This window comes from Procambarus clarkii, chromosome 46 (genome assembly GCF_040958095.1).
Source record: "Procambarus clarkii isolate CNS0578487 chromosome 46, FALCON_Pclarkii_2.0, whole genome shotgun sequence".
Lineage (NCBI taxonomy): Eukaryota > Metazoa > Arthropoda > Malacostraca > Decapoda > Cambaridae > Procambarus > Procambarus clarkii.
This window is the reverse complement of record NC_091195.1, coordinates 21791865-21809854: the sequence shown is the minus strand read 5'-3', so window position 1 is coordinate 21809854 and position 17990 is coordinate 21791865. Positions and strand designations below refer to the sequence as shown.

Sequence of the window (17990 nt, the reverse complement as noted above, 5' to 3'; positions counted from 1 at the left end):
AAAGAGTGGGGCATCCAAACCAGTCCAGCACCACAAACAAAACATGTGTACCTGCCTGTACCTGAGCATTGAGAAGGTGGCACAGCCAAAACACAGCTCCAATGATCTTGTGTCACAGGTCCTAGGATGAAAAACAATCATTCACCCAAGAGGCAGGATGGCAGAGGCTGAAAGAACAGCTAATGACATACATCAAAGATGGAACTTGCCAGCAGTGGCAAGGAAAAGACTTGCCTGGAACCAGCCACTGTACAGACCCTTAACCCCACTTGAACACAGCAATGACAGGCACAAGCAATGCGGTCAACCACTGACTTCCAGCCCACACCGTGCACCTCAAAAACATAACCCCCAGTTTGTCCCATTCCTTGGGCCTCGCAGAGGAGCAAACCCATACACAACCAAAGGGAGGTTCCTCGAGAAGAGGCAGACCCCCAAAAAGAGTATACACCCAAACCCAGCCGGGAAGTAACCCTGACCAGGTAGGGGACAACATCAGTGAACAACTAGGGGGAAGCAATTCTAGCCACATGCAGCTGAGGTAAACAGGTGACTTAAGGTCCACACAACAAGCGAGTCTTTGAAAAAACATGCTCGTGAAGCAATACAAACAATGAAACATACAAGACTTGAATCGACTTGAGAATGGTCCAGGACGGACCGAAACGTCGTCGTCCCTTCAATTTCTAGTGTGGTCTGGTCAACAATGAAACATACAAACAAGGGCACCTTCAGGACAGAAGCCAAAAGGATAGCCAACATACATACATTTACATATATGGAAAAACTGGGACCCAGAAGAGCAGTGGGAGGCACAAAAGAAGCTGTGATGAACAACACATCTGGCAGATGTCTCAAGTGTTGTTGCCAGCTGGGACTCGTGGTTGCTGGGGTTGCCATCTGGTGGTGGGGAGGTGTAACTTGTGGTGTTAACCAAGTCACAACTCTCCACCTAATTGTCAAGTTACCTCTATTATATTTGTATTGATTTCATTATTATACAAATACTGTTGTTGTTGTAATACAGTTAAGGAGAGCTCTACCTTTCTGGCAGCTTTTCCCGGCTTGGGTTGATCTAGTATCTCCCTGTGCTTTCTGGTCTTCAAAAGGTTTTTATGACTCACAAGGGTCTGGTATGGCATGACAAACTGGAAGCTAACCAGGTTTAGGAAGCCACCGATAAAACTTCCAAAAATAGAAAATTACACTAATTTTCTAGCAGCTGTCTGAGTTTTAATACTTTTAACTTAATATATTAATCTCATATAATTCTATCCTCTTGTTTACCTCATATGAAGCATGCACAATATCAGGTTATACATTAAGCATATGCATAAAATGCACATTCATTTATTATCCTGCACACCTTTACCTTTCAAGGGAGCATAAATTAACACTGTATATCATTAAAATGAGAACAAATAATCTTACTCTTAAATGAAACTTTTATGTAGTGACTGAATACAATATTTACCCTTCAACTGCTCAGCAATAAGAGTGGCTTCGTGCTCCGAGAAGTGGACCACTGGGGGCGGGGACGGAGGACGCAATCTTTCGGCTTCAATGCGCTCGCGATGGCGTTGTTCTCGCTGCAATTGTCTCTGTCTGCATTCCCATTCATACCTAGAATGATGAACTGTGTTATTTCCAGAGCAAAGGAAATTGAAATACACACACATAAGCCTTCAGCAAAGGAAATTGAAATACACACACATAAGCCTTCAAGTCTATGAGAATGTAACCGCGACACATTTTGGCCTGGATTGAACTCTCTTCTCTTGCCTTCCTAGTACTGTAATATATAAGAAGCTGCACGAGTGTTGGACACGCTCCCTGTGGCTCCGGTACCTGGACTGTCACGAGGATGAGGTTCTGAGAGTTATTCCACTCATTCCTTTCCCCCTCCCTGTCCCATCACAAATCCTTATTCTGACCACTTCCAAGTGAAAAATAATTGTAATGGCTTGGGGTTTTGCCCTGATAATTCCCTCCCCAAGCCTAGTCCTGAGCCATGTTTGACTTGCGAGAGTTTAGTCCAATAAGCTGTTGCTTAGGAGCAGCCCGCAGGCTCACATATCTACTACACTCCAGTTGGTCCGGCACTTCTTACAGAGACGTGTCCAGTTTTTCTCGAAAGACTTCCAATTTTGTTCCAGCAATATTTCTTATACTTACTGGGAGGATATTGAACAACCTGTGGACCACAATTGTTCATACAGCATTTGCTAAATATGCCTATGGCATCTTTGTTCTTTACTGGCTCTATTTTGCATTTCCTTTCACATTGTTCAGTTCAGTATGTTGTTATTTTACATATAAATTTGGGACCTGGCCCCCAGTATTTTCCCGGTATATGTATATTATCTGATATCTCTCATCTCCTTACTAGAGTATACTTTGAGAGCTTTGAGACAATCCAAAAATTTAGGTGCTTTATTGCGTCTATAAAGTCCAGCTTTTCACTGTGCCTGGACTTGGTTTGATTTAGTTGACTGTTACTCTTTGCATTCAGTTTGACAGAAAATTGAATATCCAAAACTCTACTTTACCTGCTATTCCTATTGACTATCACTTCATTGTCACATTTATCAAATGCTTTTGTAAAGTCTGTGTATACCACATCTGCATTTTGTTTTCTTCTAATGCCTCAGTGACTTTGTCATAGTAGCTGTGAAAGGCATGATCTTACCACTCTAAATCCATGTTGACCTGGGTTGTGGAGGTCATTGGTCTCCATAAAAATGAAGGTCTGATCACTTTCTCAAATTTTTTTATTATGTGGGACATTAGTGCGACTGGTCTATAGTTCTTGGTCAATGCTCCGTCCCTTGTGTAGGGGAGCTATATCTGCTGATTTAAGTGGTTTCTGGTATCTCCCTGGGCATCTCCCTGAGCATCCCCCCTAAGCCTCTCCCTAAGTATCTCCCTAAATATCCCCTTACACATCTCCCTAAATATCCCCTTATGCATCTCCCTAAGCATCCCCCTAAGTATCTCCCTAAGCATCCCCTTAAGCATCCCCCCTAAGCATCTCCCTAAGCATCCCCTTAAGCATCCCCCCTAAGCATCCCCCCTAAGCATCTCCCTAAGCATCTCCCTAAGCATCTCCCTAAGCATCTCCCTAAGCATCCCCCTAAGCATCCCCCTAAGCATCCCCCCTAAGCATCTCCCTAAGCATCTCCTCCCCTCTACAATGAGTGCTTGTGCTACTGCCACTTTGCATTTCTTTGTAAATATTGAATTCCACAAGTGTGGACTCGGGGTGTGGAGCCGCGAGTGTCATCCTCCCCAGCTTCCCGACCACTGCACAACACACTCGTACCTGGTGTAGCAACCCAATGTGAAAGGCCACAAAAGATAGAAACTCTCAAATATACTCACTGATCATCCCTGGCCTGGGCATAGTCAACGTGTAGTCGTCCAGTGTTTGCCGCTTCTGTGCTATTATTAATGCGCATTCTGTACCCTGCAATACAAAACCCCAAATACAGTACAGTATTTTGTAATGCATCAATGAGCAATCATTAACTCCTAGTTAATGATTGCTCATTACCTTCATGAGTGCTGGTACTTCAAGAACAAGAGGTCATGGATTTAAACTAACTAAACAATGGTGCCAAAGAAACACAGTATAAGGAAATTCACTTTCGCAAACAGAGTGGTAGACAGTTGGAACAAATTAGGCGAGAAGGTGGTGGAGGCTAAAACCGTCAGTAGTTTCAAAGTGTTATACGAGTGCTGGGAAGACGGGACACCACAAGCGTAGCTCTCATCCTGTAACTACACGTAGGTAATTACATAACAAATTTTACACCTTGAAAGCCTAATCAAAATTTCACTTCTATTCCCTTTGTTCGGTAATTTCAGTGTGCGTGTACAGTTAGGTGCATGGATAGGCACGAGCAGACGATCAGGAACAGTAAAGTGGCTGAAGATAAGAAAACCAAACCCCACACAACATAAGATGAAGAGAACGTCATCTCTCCATCTTCTGGTGTGTGGTTTGGTCATCATGGGCATAAGAGCTGTAATTTAATATGTAGCTATATTAGGATTAAGATACATCACGTTAAGAAGCAGCACATCTCCAGCTACTGTATCGCTGTATTTATACTCCTTCCTCGTGGATACACCGAGTAACACTGGTGACGGCAGGTGTAGGAGGGGCAAGAGTACGAGTGCTCTTGCCTTGGGTATAGGGCAAGTATGTGTGGGGTCAAAGCTCAAGGCAAGTTTATGTGAGAGAGGGTATCTGAAGCCACCCCCCCCCCAACTACACTGTGCATTTCAGAATGTATCCTGATACCCACCAATCCAAACACTGACAACATATGCACGCTACTTGACGAGCGTAGCCTAATAGTTTAGAAACAAAGGATGCAATAATATGGATCATAATATGCAGGGGTCGTGCTATACTGGTGAAATTCCCTTACAAATAGATGATATGCACATCTTAATGTCTGGAGACTAAGAATGCACAATGAAATTCTAGACGTAGCAATTTTTTGTCTAACACTTTTTGCGGTGTGGAGCCCCACACCGCATACCCAACAGTAAATGGTCTGGGTCCCAAGGGCCCTGCTTGGCAATGCATAAAATGTTTAAATGCACAGTGATGGATTGAGTAGTGTACATAGTGCAGGGTTGAGTACACAGTGATGTTTTAAGTTATCTTGAGGTTATCTTGAGATGATTTCGGGGCTTTAGTGTCCCCGCGGCCCGGTCCTCGACCAGGCCTCCATCCCCAGGAAGTAGCCCGTGACAGCTGACTAACACCCAGGTACCTATTTTACTGCTAGGTAACAGGGGCATAGGGTGAAAGAAACTCTGCCCATTATTTCTCGCCGGCGCCTGGGATCGAACCCAGGACCACAGGATCACAAGTCCAGCGTGCTGTCCGCTCGGCCGACCGACCATATTCTATCCGTGCTGTCCTGCTCGTCGCTGTCCGACCGACCGTATTCGACCGTGCTGTCTGCTCGGCCGTACAGTACAGAAGTACTGTACACATGCAGATGACAAGTCACAATAACTGTGGCCGAAGATACAACGACCACACTACACATCACAAAATAAAGAAACGTCAACATTTCTGTCCGTCCTGGACAGACAGACGGGCAATATAAAAAAACGAACAGATATCAAGTCGGGTAATGGAAAGAGTGAAAGAAACAAACAAATACATAAAGAGAGAAAGTGAGACACGTGCTCCTCACCTTGTAAGAGAAAGAAAAAGCAAAGAGTAAAATAAAGGAGGGTAAGAATAAGATTAAAGGAAAGATTGATCACGTTGGACCAACTTGACAACGACGGACTGAAGTGTCGTTTCGGCCCGTCCTTAGTTTGATGTTGGATTTGATCATAAATTTAAAGCCATACTTGAAAATGAATGGCTCTATACACTATGAATCAAGCTCTACAGGTCATGAATCAAGCTATATATGCCATGAACCAAGCTATATATGCCATGAACCAAGCTATATATGCCATGAACCAAGCTATATATGCCATGAACCAAGCTATATATGCCATGAACCAAGCTATATATGCCATGAACCAAGCTATATATGTCATGAACCAAGCTATATATGTCATGAACCAAGCTATATATGTCATGAACCAAGCTATATATGCCATGAACCAAGCTATATATGCCATGAACCAAGCTATATATGCCATGAACCAAGCTTTGTAAACCATGAATCATATCTCTTAGAATATAAAGGTAAATAACAAATAACTGAGACTTCACAGCCCACAGAGACAAATGGTGTAAACAAATATTGACTTAAAAAGCAAACATTTTTTAGAGAACATCAACTGCTTACCTGACAGAAAGATGGCGTTGTCAACAAACTCTTCGAGCTCATATCTTATGTGGCAGAAATTCTTTTTGCTCAGGCGTATCGTCGTGATCTCTCCGCAGCGCTCGAAGACGTCGCGGACAATCTCCTCTGCAACATATTGCTTCAGCTCACGCATACTGAATATTTCCACAGCACAGCGGTTAAAGATCTCACCAATGTAATAATGGTTCTCTTCTACAAATTCTCCTTTTTTACTCCCTACGTACGAGGCAGTCACTCAGGCAATGATACTCCAATCACCTTTAAACTGTGTGTATGTGTGTGTGCCTGTACCGTCAAGTGACCGTGCCATACAAAAGCTGTTAAAACACTACTTTGCTCAACCGCAATCCACTTGAAGATTCTAGGCGAGTCCATCCATAACCCTACCACTGCCAACCACCCTTATTCCCGACACACTCTAACTGTAACATGGGATGCGTGTCGGTAACCTAGCTACCAGTATGGTGAAAGTCTCTGACACGAGGTGTGACCTTGGCCCACATAGTAGCAGACGGGGAGGGTGGGGGGGGGCAGCACTGGCGGGAGGAAAGGGTGAAGTGGGTCGTGTTGAGTAAAGTGAATGCGGGAATTACCAGGGCCACATAAGGGGTCCCGTGGAGAAAGTTGTTACTGTTCACAATGAGGTTTGGTACAATAATTACTAGGCACGTCACTCCTCTACACAATAGCTAGGTTGTGAAATACAGTACTGTATACTAAATATTTTAAGTTAACAAAAATACTATATACTTTATATACTATACATAGAAAGAAGTCTAGTTATTAAACATCAAACCTAGAACAAATCTGTAATGGCTTTCTCAGTTAGCAAGTGACAACCTCTGATTGTCAGAAGACTGACTGAACATTCGCTGAAGAAAACAAAATACATCCACAAAACTTTGTTATGAAAAAGCTGAATTGTTCAAACCACTCGACTCTATAATTTCACTCAGCGACACAATAATTGTTAACAATAACTATGACACTCTTATCACGACTAAAACAAATAGGGAAAGAATAGCTGCTGCTAATTGTGTTTGATTGTGAGACTGTGTTTCATGGAATATCCACATTAGAGAGGTTATCTTGAGATGATTTCGGGGCTTTAGTGTCCCCGCGGCCCGGTCCTCGACCAGGCCTCCACCCCCAGGAAGCAGCCCGTGACAGCTGACTAAACACTCAGGTACCTATTTTACTGCTAGGTAACAGGGGCATAGGGTGAAAGAAACTCTGCCCATTGTTTCTCGCCGGCGCCTGGGATCGAACCCAGGACCACAGGATCACAAGTCCAGCGTGCTGTCCGCTCGGCCAACCGGCTCCCTAAGGGAGAGAGACGCAATCTTGGCAGACTTTCAAAATATTCCCCTCCGCCTACTTCTTATCTCCTGTTTCTCTGTCTATCTTTAACATTTTCATTAATCTATCCCCCAGTTTCCCTGCTACTCTTTCTTCTTTTCTCCCTGTCTCTTCATGTGCTTAGATTCTTGTCAATAAATCTTTTCACACACACACATTACTCTCTACCTCCCATTGTCTTTCCTCTCATTCACATCCATTCATAAAATGTACTTATTCTTGCACCACCTCATTCCTCCAAGCAATTCCCCTCATTTGTCTGCCAGTGTGTTCAACTCCATACCATTCATTTGTCTGCCAGTGTGTTCAACTCCATGCCATTCATTTGTCTGCCAGTGTGTTCAACTCCATGCCATTCATTTGTCTGCCAGTGTGTTCAACTCCATGCCATTCATTTGTCTGCCAGTGTGTTCAACTCCATGCCATTCATTTGTCTGCCAGTGTGTTCAACTCCATGCCATTCATTTGTCTGCCAGTGTGTTCAACTCCATGCCATTCATTTGTCTGCCAGTGTGTTCAACTCCATGCCATTCATTTGTCTGCCAGTGTGTTCAACTCCATGCCATTCATTTGTCTGCCAGTGTGTTCAACTCCATGCCATTCATTTGTCTGCCAGTGTGTTCAACTCCATGCCATTCATTTGTCTGCCAGTGTGTTCAACTCCATGCCATTCATTTGTCTGCCAGTGTGTTCAACTCCATGCCATTCATTTGTCTGCCAGTGTGTTCAACTCCATGCCATTCATTTGTCTGCCAGTGTGTTCAACTCCATGCCATTCATTTGTCTGCCAGTGTGTTCAACTCCATGCCATTCATTTGTCTGCCAGTGTGTTTAACTCCATGCCATTCATTTGTCTGCCAGTGTGTTCAACTCCATGCCATTCATTTGTCTGCCAGTGTATTCAACTCCATACCATTCATTTGTCTGCCAGTGTGTTCAACTCCATGAACTTTCCCTCATTTTTCTTCCTGTGTGTTCAACTCCATGCATTTCCTAGGCATTGTTAACCCAACATTTCTTGTTAACATCCCAAATGGCAATAAGGTTAATTTCTTGTTTACGTACTACAATACATGACATTAAGGTTCAACTGTTCACTGTCTCGTTCAGATCACCATCAATTCTTCTATTGTACTCGCCCGCCAATTCTAGCACTGTGCTCCAGACATTCCCCTCGATGCTCAATTAGGCATTATGTAATGCCAAATTGTGAGCACAGATAAATTTCCAGGTAATCCTCTCAATGCTCTTGTATCACCCATAAGTATACTTGTATCACCAATCACACTGTCAGCCAACCACTTTGGTATAGTTTTAGTATCATTTATCCTATATACATATACTGTATATATATATATATATATATATATATATATATATATATATATATATATATATATATATATATATATATATATATATATATATACACAGTACTGTATATTCATATCATTACATTTCACGTATGTATTAGTACAGTAATACATAATTTCCTTACACACAACTTTCAATCTACAGTCATTGTCATTTTTCCTAAGACATCATTACGCCATTCTTAGGACCTATTTCCACTAATCTCTCTCCTAGCACCCGAGACAAATATTTTGTAATTCTTAGGCATCAAACCAATCTCATTCTCTAAGAGACCCCCCTAAAAGACTTTCCCATTTTCATTCATATGTAATATTACTCACGCGTTTACATTTTCAAGCTTGAACTTGACACACAAACACCTTCAACTGCCATATGGGATGTTATTCACTACTCGATACCTCTCATGATTCATTAGTACACATACTTCTTCCCTCCTTATTCACTCATTCATGTATTCATTTCTGTTCTTACAACATTATTAGTCTTCATTCCACTCTTTTATAATAATTTCTTTTTCCTTTTGTCCCCAACCCTTTTTTTGAGCAGGAGGCCTGGTCGACGACCGGGCCGCGGGGACACTAAGCCCCGGAAGCACCTCAAGGTAGGTAACCCATTCTCTTTAAATGATAGTACTTAAAGCAGCTATTTGGTTGAACATACAAAAATGGGCCGCTGCAGCCCTTTTACTGTTCACGGTTTGTGCTATTCCTTTTGTAGAGGGCGTGAAAAAAAGTCCAATATCAAACTTAAACATTCTTAGGCCTAGTTTACCTTGTGGTTACCTTCCAATTACCTTGCGGTTACCTTGCGGTTACCTTGCGGTTACCTTCCAATTACCTTGCGGTTACCTTGCGGTTACCTTCCAATTACCTTGCGGTTACCTTGCGGTTACCTTGCGGTTACCTTCCAATTACCTTGCGGTTACCTTGTGATGATTTTGGTGTTCAACATCCCCTGCCCGGTCCCCAACCAGGAGCACATACATGTACTATATTAATTTCAAGGACTGCTTATTTAGGTCTTGAATAGGTTAGGTTATTACTAGTCACTTTCCCATCTCTTAGTTTGTCACTTGAGCCAGTTCAGTAATGCAAAACATGAAGTTTGGGGTTCCAGCACTATAGTTTTTTATGTTTGACCAAATAGTTGCAACAAGTACAATGATCATTAGAGGACGGGCTGTTGTTTCATTCATCAAACTTTATTTTTAAACTTTGCTACTTTCAACTACTTATGTTCCTAATTAATTTATCTCACATTCCACTCAGCCATGCAAAACTGCATTTGATTTCTGAGGCCTGGAAGAAACTTGGGAAAGATACATCTCCCAACCATATTCCGCTGCCTCTGTAAGACGGGATGTGTGCCAGACTACACCACACAGTAGTGACAGAGAAGCTTTACCACATCCCTATATCACATCTTTAACACAGGGAATGCATAGCAGACTGCACCAAGCAGTAGTGGACAATTTAGCTACACTGCTACATAACACATGTGATGCATGGCAGACTGCATCATGCAGTAGTGGACAATTCAGCTACACTGCTACATAACACATGTGATGCATGGCAGACTGCATCATGCAGTAGTGGACAATTCAGCTACACTGCTACATAATACATGTGATGCATGGCAGACTGCATCATGCAGTAGTGGACAATTCAGCTACACTGCTACATAATACATGTGATGCATGGCAGACTGCATCATGCAGTAGTGGACAGTACAGATACCACATCCCTATGTCACATCTACAACACAGGGAATGCATGGCAGACTGCACCATTTAGTTGCAGTTGAAGTTGTCACAAACTCTTTACTGAAGTCACACCAAACATAAAATCTCCATTAACAATAATGTTACTTTTATGAACATTCACCCGAGCTAAGCACAAGCATAAAAGGCATTTAAATTTGTTACAAGCTCGGTGGAAGAAAACTTAATGGTGTGGATTACCCGTCAGAAGTCAAGCCTGGCCTCGGGCTGGGCTTGGGGAGTAGAAGAACTCCCAGAACCTCATCAAGCAGGTATCAAGCAGGTACCCCACTGGGTAAACAAATTCTATTCCAATTTAAATACCGCTTAACACACACTACTGGTCATTTCAGGCAATGCCATTATTTCCCCTTAGCTATGATGCTCCATAGGCCTCAGACTTGTCTCCAGTAAACGTTTATAAAATTCAAAACTAGTAAACCAAAATAACTATCTTTTACATTATCTATGATGAGATAACTTGGGGCATGTTGATTTGAGGAGAATGCTGACTGAATATTCTGCAACAGCCACTTGCATAACTGCAAAGAGGCCAGCAACCACCAACAATATCTTAGTTTGTTAAACCCCAGAATGCAGCCTCTCAAGTCATGTAAAAAGTACGTCACAATAACATAGTTCACAATACACATAGGAATCACAATACTGTAGTGTGATGCATCAAATCAACAAATCCGCACCCATGCCTTCGAACCCTCATCACGGCCCTTTTAGATTTGTTCATGGTTCACAACAAATACCCAAACTTGCATATATGAAACGAAAGTGATTACACACACTTTCACGTTATTTATAGCCCCTGACATTTTAAAAAACCTTGTATTTATTTCAACTTTCACTGTATTTATGAAGTAATAGCTCGAAGAGATTCACTTGGTACAAATACTAGTCATAAATATTGTACAGTATCCAGTGGGGACCATTGGTATTGAGGGAGAGAAGGTAGCCTGCTTAGGCCAGGCTTGACTTGTGATACAACTTATACAATAAGCCTAAACTTATTACTACAATTACAACCCAATAATTAATAATAACTTTTCCAAGAAATATATAACTCGAGGCATTATTCAAAATTCATTACTTCCTCCTATACTTTTAATAAAATTTTATGGTCAAGTTGATCATGAACCTTAACAATTAAAATTTTAAATGCAATCCAAAAGTGATTGGTATTTCTTCTATCTTTAAATTCATTTAAACGCTGCGCACGCGGTAGGTTAGGTAAGGCTACGTTCAAAGTGTTTAAGTCAAAAATTAAGTTTGGTAAGAATATGTTTGATTACTTTCATTAACAATGATTTGGCGTAACCTGAAACTTTGCCAGATACAAAAACGAGATTAATTGGGCGTACAGAGGCACAGAGTCATAGAATCTGCGCAGAGTCTGTACATATATTTCAGAGAACAAATAATGACTACAACGAAGACATCAACATAATCCATATAAACAAAACACAAGCATGCTACCTGTAACGTTCTCTGGAAGACCACCGACAAAAATAGTTCTGCACCCTAGAGGTCGTTCTCGGGTGGTGGGTGGCGGGGCGAGGCGATTGGGCGGGACCAGCACACAGGTTTTACAGTGTAAAGGGTTCTTCATGGGTACTGTGAGGCCCTCGGGAGACATCATCCAGCCAAACATCCCCCATGTAATGCGGAAGTCACCACTCTGGAACATTAAATAATAAAGTTATGCTCAATATTTCATTTAAACTAACTATCAATACCAAACTTTAGTCTAACAAGTTGAGACATTGAATGAAGTCAATATGATAAAAGCAGTGAACTGTATACTGTATTAAAATCCAAGTGTAGCATGCCAGTAAAATACAGAAATAATAAAAATAAATCAGTAAATGTCTGTGTGCGTGACTGTGTGTATTGTAATGATAATATTGTGCCTATATAGCAGTGACTACAGAGATCATACGAATAAAAGAAATTGCAAAAGGACTATTGGCCCACATGAGTCAACTTTAATTTCTATCCACCCAAACTGTTTTACACACCTAATGTCTATCCTACCCTTGAAACAATCCAGCTAGCCCATGTCTCTAGTGTTACCTGGTAACTTGTTTTATAAATCTACAATCACAAACACCACAGTCAGCCACGTGTTTTATGAACGCCTGTTAGCCGAAAATGTCTGTTACCCGATTGGTTTTTTTTTTTCTTGGATAAAAAAGTTTGGATAACAGGTGCAGCAGGCAGTATAAATAAAAATGTGCAATAAAGATGAAACTAGTTTGCTCAGCAACCGTACACAGCACCACTTGAGCAGTGCTCTTACTCTAATGGATGGCTCAGCAGCTTTCAACTCTGCCATGGCATTAGGTACACTAAAGTATGTAGAGACAGTGAATCAAAGCTGACCAAAGCAAAACTGGCAGAGGAAACGACTACGACATGTCACAAGTGTCAGACACGACGGTCGGAAACTTGATCAGAAAAGAACAGCTGGGGGATTTGCAGCGAAAAGCAGCTTCAGCCTGAGAGTCAGCTGACCAAAACTGAAGTCTAGCACTGACCATGGGGCACAAACACATGGGTGAGAAGGGCCCCCTGGACCAAGCAGGCCACTTGAATGAGGCAAAAGGAATAGCCACCAAAGTCTAAGAACACTGAAGCATATCCTGGAAAACCGAAAAAATATGGAATCAGACGGAAAGCCATAAAGATACAGCCAAATTTACCAGACAAACCCCATAGGAATGAGGGACCCAGGCCAACCAAACTGTCAAGACAGGTAATTATCTTGGCAAAACAAACACACAGCAGGGAAGGGGTAAGCAGCCATGGATCATGAAATTCATTTTAAGCATCCCCAAGTGGGACTTGCTGCTCAGGGATGCTTAAAAGTGTTATACGACAAAGAGTACTGGGAAGACGGGACACCACGAACATAGCTCTCATCCTGTAACTACACTTAGGTAATTACTTATCTAGACTATCTGGAACCAGAAGAGTTAGCAACTCGTGAAGTTGTCGGGCACGTCTAACATCAAGCAAAGAACTGCTGATTGTTGATATATATATCGCTCCCATGATGCTCACCTAGTTGAGTACTATAGTGCTGCCATTGAGTGGTGGTTACCTGTTACCAGTAGGTCTATAACCTAGGTAATAAGTGCATCATTTGCCTCATCATTTGCTGCCTTCTTTGTTTACTTTCTGAGAACTATACAGTCTGTCTTGCTTCTCTTTCTTTCTGGGGGTTTGTTGTTATTATGGTGGGAGTGATCATGAATACCCAGCATCCTGCACCTCTGTTAGGGAGCCAGGTTTTGGTCCTTGGTTTCTGGTAGACCATTAACGACTGGTAAAGCTTCATGTGACATAGGTCTGGAACTATCTCAATGCAGCTAACTTCAAGGAACTAGTATACATCACCCCAGTATAACAGGCAGGTAAAATGTGAAAGTATACCACATCTTTCTCTAGTCCTATAAGCCAACACCACAACCTTCCCTCTCCCCCCATCCATCCCTTACCAATAAGGACACTATCCCGGTATAAGTAACAGTTTAGATCATGAGGAGATTAGTGTGTCCTTGCCTGACTGCCCAGTCAGGGAGGAGTATTAGAGATCAGAAATCATCACAGACACATAAGGGATACTCAGCTATTGTCATGTGGACTGCAACAGTGTACTGTATTGGTAAAGGTGTTGACCCCCCCATGATCTATTTGCTAAGCTCTACTTCTAAGGCACCAGATCTGATTAATTTCCACCATAAAATTACAAAAATTTATGTTTAGTGAAATTATACAAATGTGATATAGAGTATATAGTAAATCACTGGGACACAAGTGCACGTTTGTGGACGTATCGTATTGTGTCATCCAAAAAACACATGCGAGAGAATAAAGTGATTACAATACGCAATTTGTTCATAAACTTCAAACAAAAAATCATTTTTCCAGTTGTTCAAGATTTTATTGGTACTGTACTGTTCAGTATATGATTGTGTTTAGTAAGCGAGCTTTAATTCTTCATTAGAAGTTAAATATTTTTTTATTTTATATCAATTTTATACTGCACTGCATTGTATGTATGACACACCATCAATCAATACACTAGTATTTTGTTCACACAATAGATTACCCTAAATATTTTCCTTAACAATTTCTTAATCGTGCTTCTTTCATCCTAAACACCACCACTAATCCAGAAACAATTATTTCTCACTCACACAAGGCAGACCGAGTGTCTTAACTTGGAGGTTAAGACGCACACAATGTATCCCTCCTCGATCGACCATAAACAAAGAAGTGTAACGCACACTACACGACCTCCACACTAACTCAATCACACCGAATCAAGTCGATACAACTCTCACAGTGCCTGAATTTCACCGAGAAAAGTGATATATATATATAATGACTCCCATGTTGCCTGAATCATGATTAAAGCTCCTTCTCAGACAACATCTAAAGCAAGGACGTGTGTCTCAAGACTGGACGTACACACACACACACGTCTCCAATCTTCAAGAAGGGCAGAAGCACACCAGAAAACTACTGCCAAATCTCCATTATCTTATCTGTAACCTCATAGACAAATTTTAATGGGAACCAAATGTCAACCATATCCTGATGCAAGAGACATGTCAAAGCATCGCAACATGGATTCTGTGAAAAATAAATCTTGTCCAACAAACCTGCCAAGTTTTCTGGAGACTGTAATCAACTACACTAACCAATGAATTCTGGTCGATGTCCTGTACATCGGCTTCTCCAAGGGTCTCATCAAAATTCTTGCCCATAAAATCCAAGCACATGGAATCACTGGCAAAATACTGGAATGGATAAAATAAAGGCTGAAACACAGAAAGCAGAGAGTCTTCCTAAATAAGAGTAGAATCCAACTATAATAATGTTTTGAGTAAAGTGCCCATCACACTGACAAAAACATTTCGAACAACAACACCACCAACAGTCACACTGACAAATACACCCAGCAGCACATCACCAAATATGCAAATAATGCAAAGATTTATAGTGATTTAAAAACATAAGAGGATTACTTGTGCCCCACAAATGGTCAACAGCTATAACAACTACTCAATACACTATATATACCAAAATACAAACCCTAACATGTGGGTTACAACATTATTCACCTCAAGCTGCCATGTTGAGTATACCACCTTATGACCTATAAACAACAATTGTGGCATTTTTGGGGGCAAAATAGTTCACCAGTCAATGAAACCAGCACAGCAAGTATGAGCAGAAATTATAAAAGGCTGCCAAACTCTGGGAATAAATAAACATTTAAATGAACACTACATTTTTTTTATTTACATCCCCATTACCCTATTGTCTATACCCATAGCATGGGGAGGCAGTAGCCCAGAGAAGAAAAACAGGTGAACAGTCTAGTGAAAGAAGGTTACCAACTTAAAAAAAAAAAAAATCACTTGTCCATTTACTATACAAATCACAGTACAGAGCACCGAGGGACAAGCAAGTACCAGCACGCTCCAGCCGTTGTCCACAGCTGCATACGACCAGGTACACAATGCTCCTCTGTCATATGTAGCACGTGCACACACACAGTCACTCCCTCCTTATACACTGCTGGCATCCATTCTTGTCTCTCGCTACAACCTGTGTCCTCTTTACACTGACACTGCTTCCTCACTCACTCATCCTGTCCTCTTTACACTGACACACACACTGCTTCCTCACTCACTCATCCTGTCCTCTTTACACTGACACTGCTTCCTCACTCGCTCATCCTGCCCTCTTTACACACACTCACAGCTTCCTCACACACTCATCCTGCCCTCTTTACACACACACACAGCTTCCTCACACACTCATCCTGCCCTCTTTACACACACACTGCTTCCTCACACACTCATCCTGTCCTCTTTACACACACACACAGCTTCCTCACTCACTCATCCTGCCCTCTTTATACACACACACAGCTTCCTCACTCACTCATCCTGCCCTCTTTACACACACACACAGCTTCCTCACACACTCATCCTGCCCTCTTTACACACACACACAGCTTCCTCACACACTCATCCTGCCCTCTTTACACACACACTGCTTCCTCACACACTCATCCTGTCCTCTTTACACACACACACATAGCTTCCTCACTCACTCATCCTGCCCTCTTTATACACACACACAGCTTCCTCACTCACTCATCCTGCGCTCTTTACACACACACACAGCTTCCTCACACATTCATCCTGCCCTCTTTACACACACACACTGCTTCCTCACTACACTCATCCTGTCCTCTTTACACACTCACACTAGCTTCCTCACATCACTCATCCTGTCCCTCTTTACACACACTCACAGCTTCCTCACACACTCATCCTGTCCTCTTTACACACACACATGCTTCCTCACACACTCATCCTGTCCCTCTTTACACACTACGCACAGCTTCCTTACTCACTCATCCTGTCCCTCTTTACACACACACACAGCTTCCTCACATCACTCATCCTGTCCTCTTTACACACACTCACAAGCTTCCTCACATCACTCATCCTGTCCCTCTTTATACTACACACAGCTTCCTCACTCACTCATCCTGTCCTCTTTACACACACACACAGCTTCCTCACACACTCATCCTGTCCTCATCACACACACACAGCTTCCTCACTCACTCATCCTGTCCTCATCACACACACACAACTTCCTCACTCACTCATCCTGTCCTCTTTACACACACACACAGCTTCCTCACTCACTCATCCTGTCCTCATCACACACACACAACTTCCTCACACACTCATCCTGTCCTCTTTACACACACACACAACTTCCTCACACACTCATCCTGTCCTCATCACACACACACAGCTTCCTCACTCACTCATCCTGTCCTCATCACACACACACACAGCTTCCTCATCCTGTCCTCATCACACACACACAGCTTCCTCACACACTCATCCTGCCCTCTTTACACACACACACAGCTTCCTCACTCACTCATCCTGCCCTCTTTACACACACACACAGCTTCCTCACTCACTCATCCTGCCCTCTTTACACACACACACAGCTTCCTCACACACTCATCCTGCCCCCCCTTCTTCCATCATTCTCTACCTTTACATTCACTTCAATAAACACACTTCACCTGCCCGTCAACCCTCATCAATTAGTTCTACAAAATCCCCTCAGTGTACATTCATCAATCTTGGTATTTATGAACAATTTCACTCCATATTAGATAGAATGTTCTCAAGTGACAGAACAGTGAAAAATTACAATGAACTCAGAAAATGTGTCATGGAAGCACAATCTATACACAGCTTTAAATACAGATATTGCAGAGGGCAATACACTCTTCAACTATACTCGAGTTGACTAAGGATTGAGAGGTATAGCCACAGCGTGTATACCCTGCAACAACAACTTCCTGACATTTTCATTCCTGATTATCTATTCTCCTAATGCAAAATTTAAAAAACTTCTTAAATCGTATACTTGTGGCACTTAAATTCTTGGATTTTCACGTCAGTACCACACACCATCTTGCGTCTGTACAGAAAGGTCAACACAAGCATTCCTATTTGCAGTTCTCTGGCTGCACCTACTACCTGGAACATACCTGCTCCGGGTTTCGGGAGTTCTTC

The 17990-nt window shown here is 42.1% G+C and overlaps 1 protein-coding gene across 1 annotated transcript in view; it reads right to left on the bottom strand.

The window, feature by feature from the left end:
- The window catches only part of LOC123770576 (ecto-NOX disulfide-thiol exchanger 2), a 78527-nt gene that overhangs the window by 27082 nt on the left and 33455 nt on the right, over positions 1-17990 (bottom strand). The window contains 5 exon segments of the mRNA XM_069301836.1: positions 1475-1623; positions 3382-3466; positions 5832-5957; positions 11833-12034; positions 15066-15164. Coding sequence (XP_069157937.1) covers positions 1475-1623; positions 3382-3466; positions 5832-5957; positions 11833-12034; positions 15066-15164 — 661 coding nt within the window.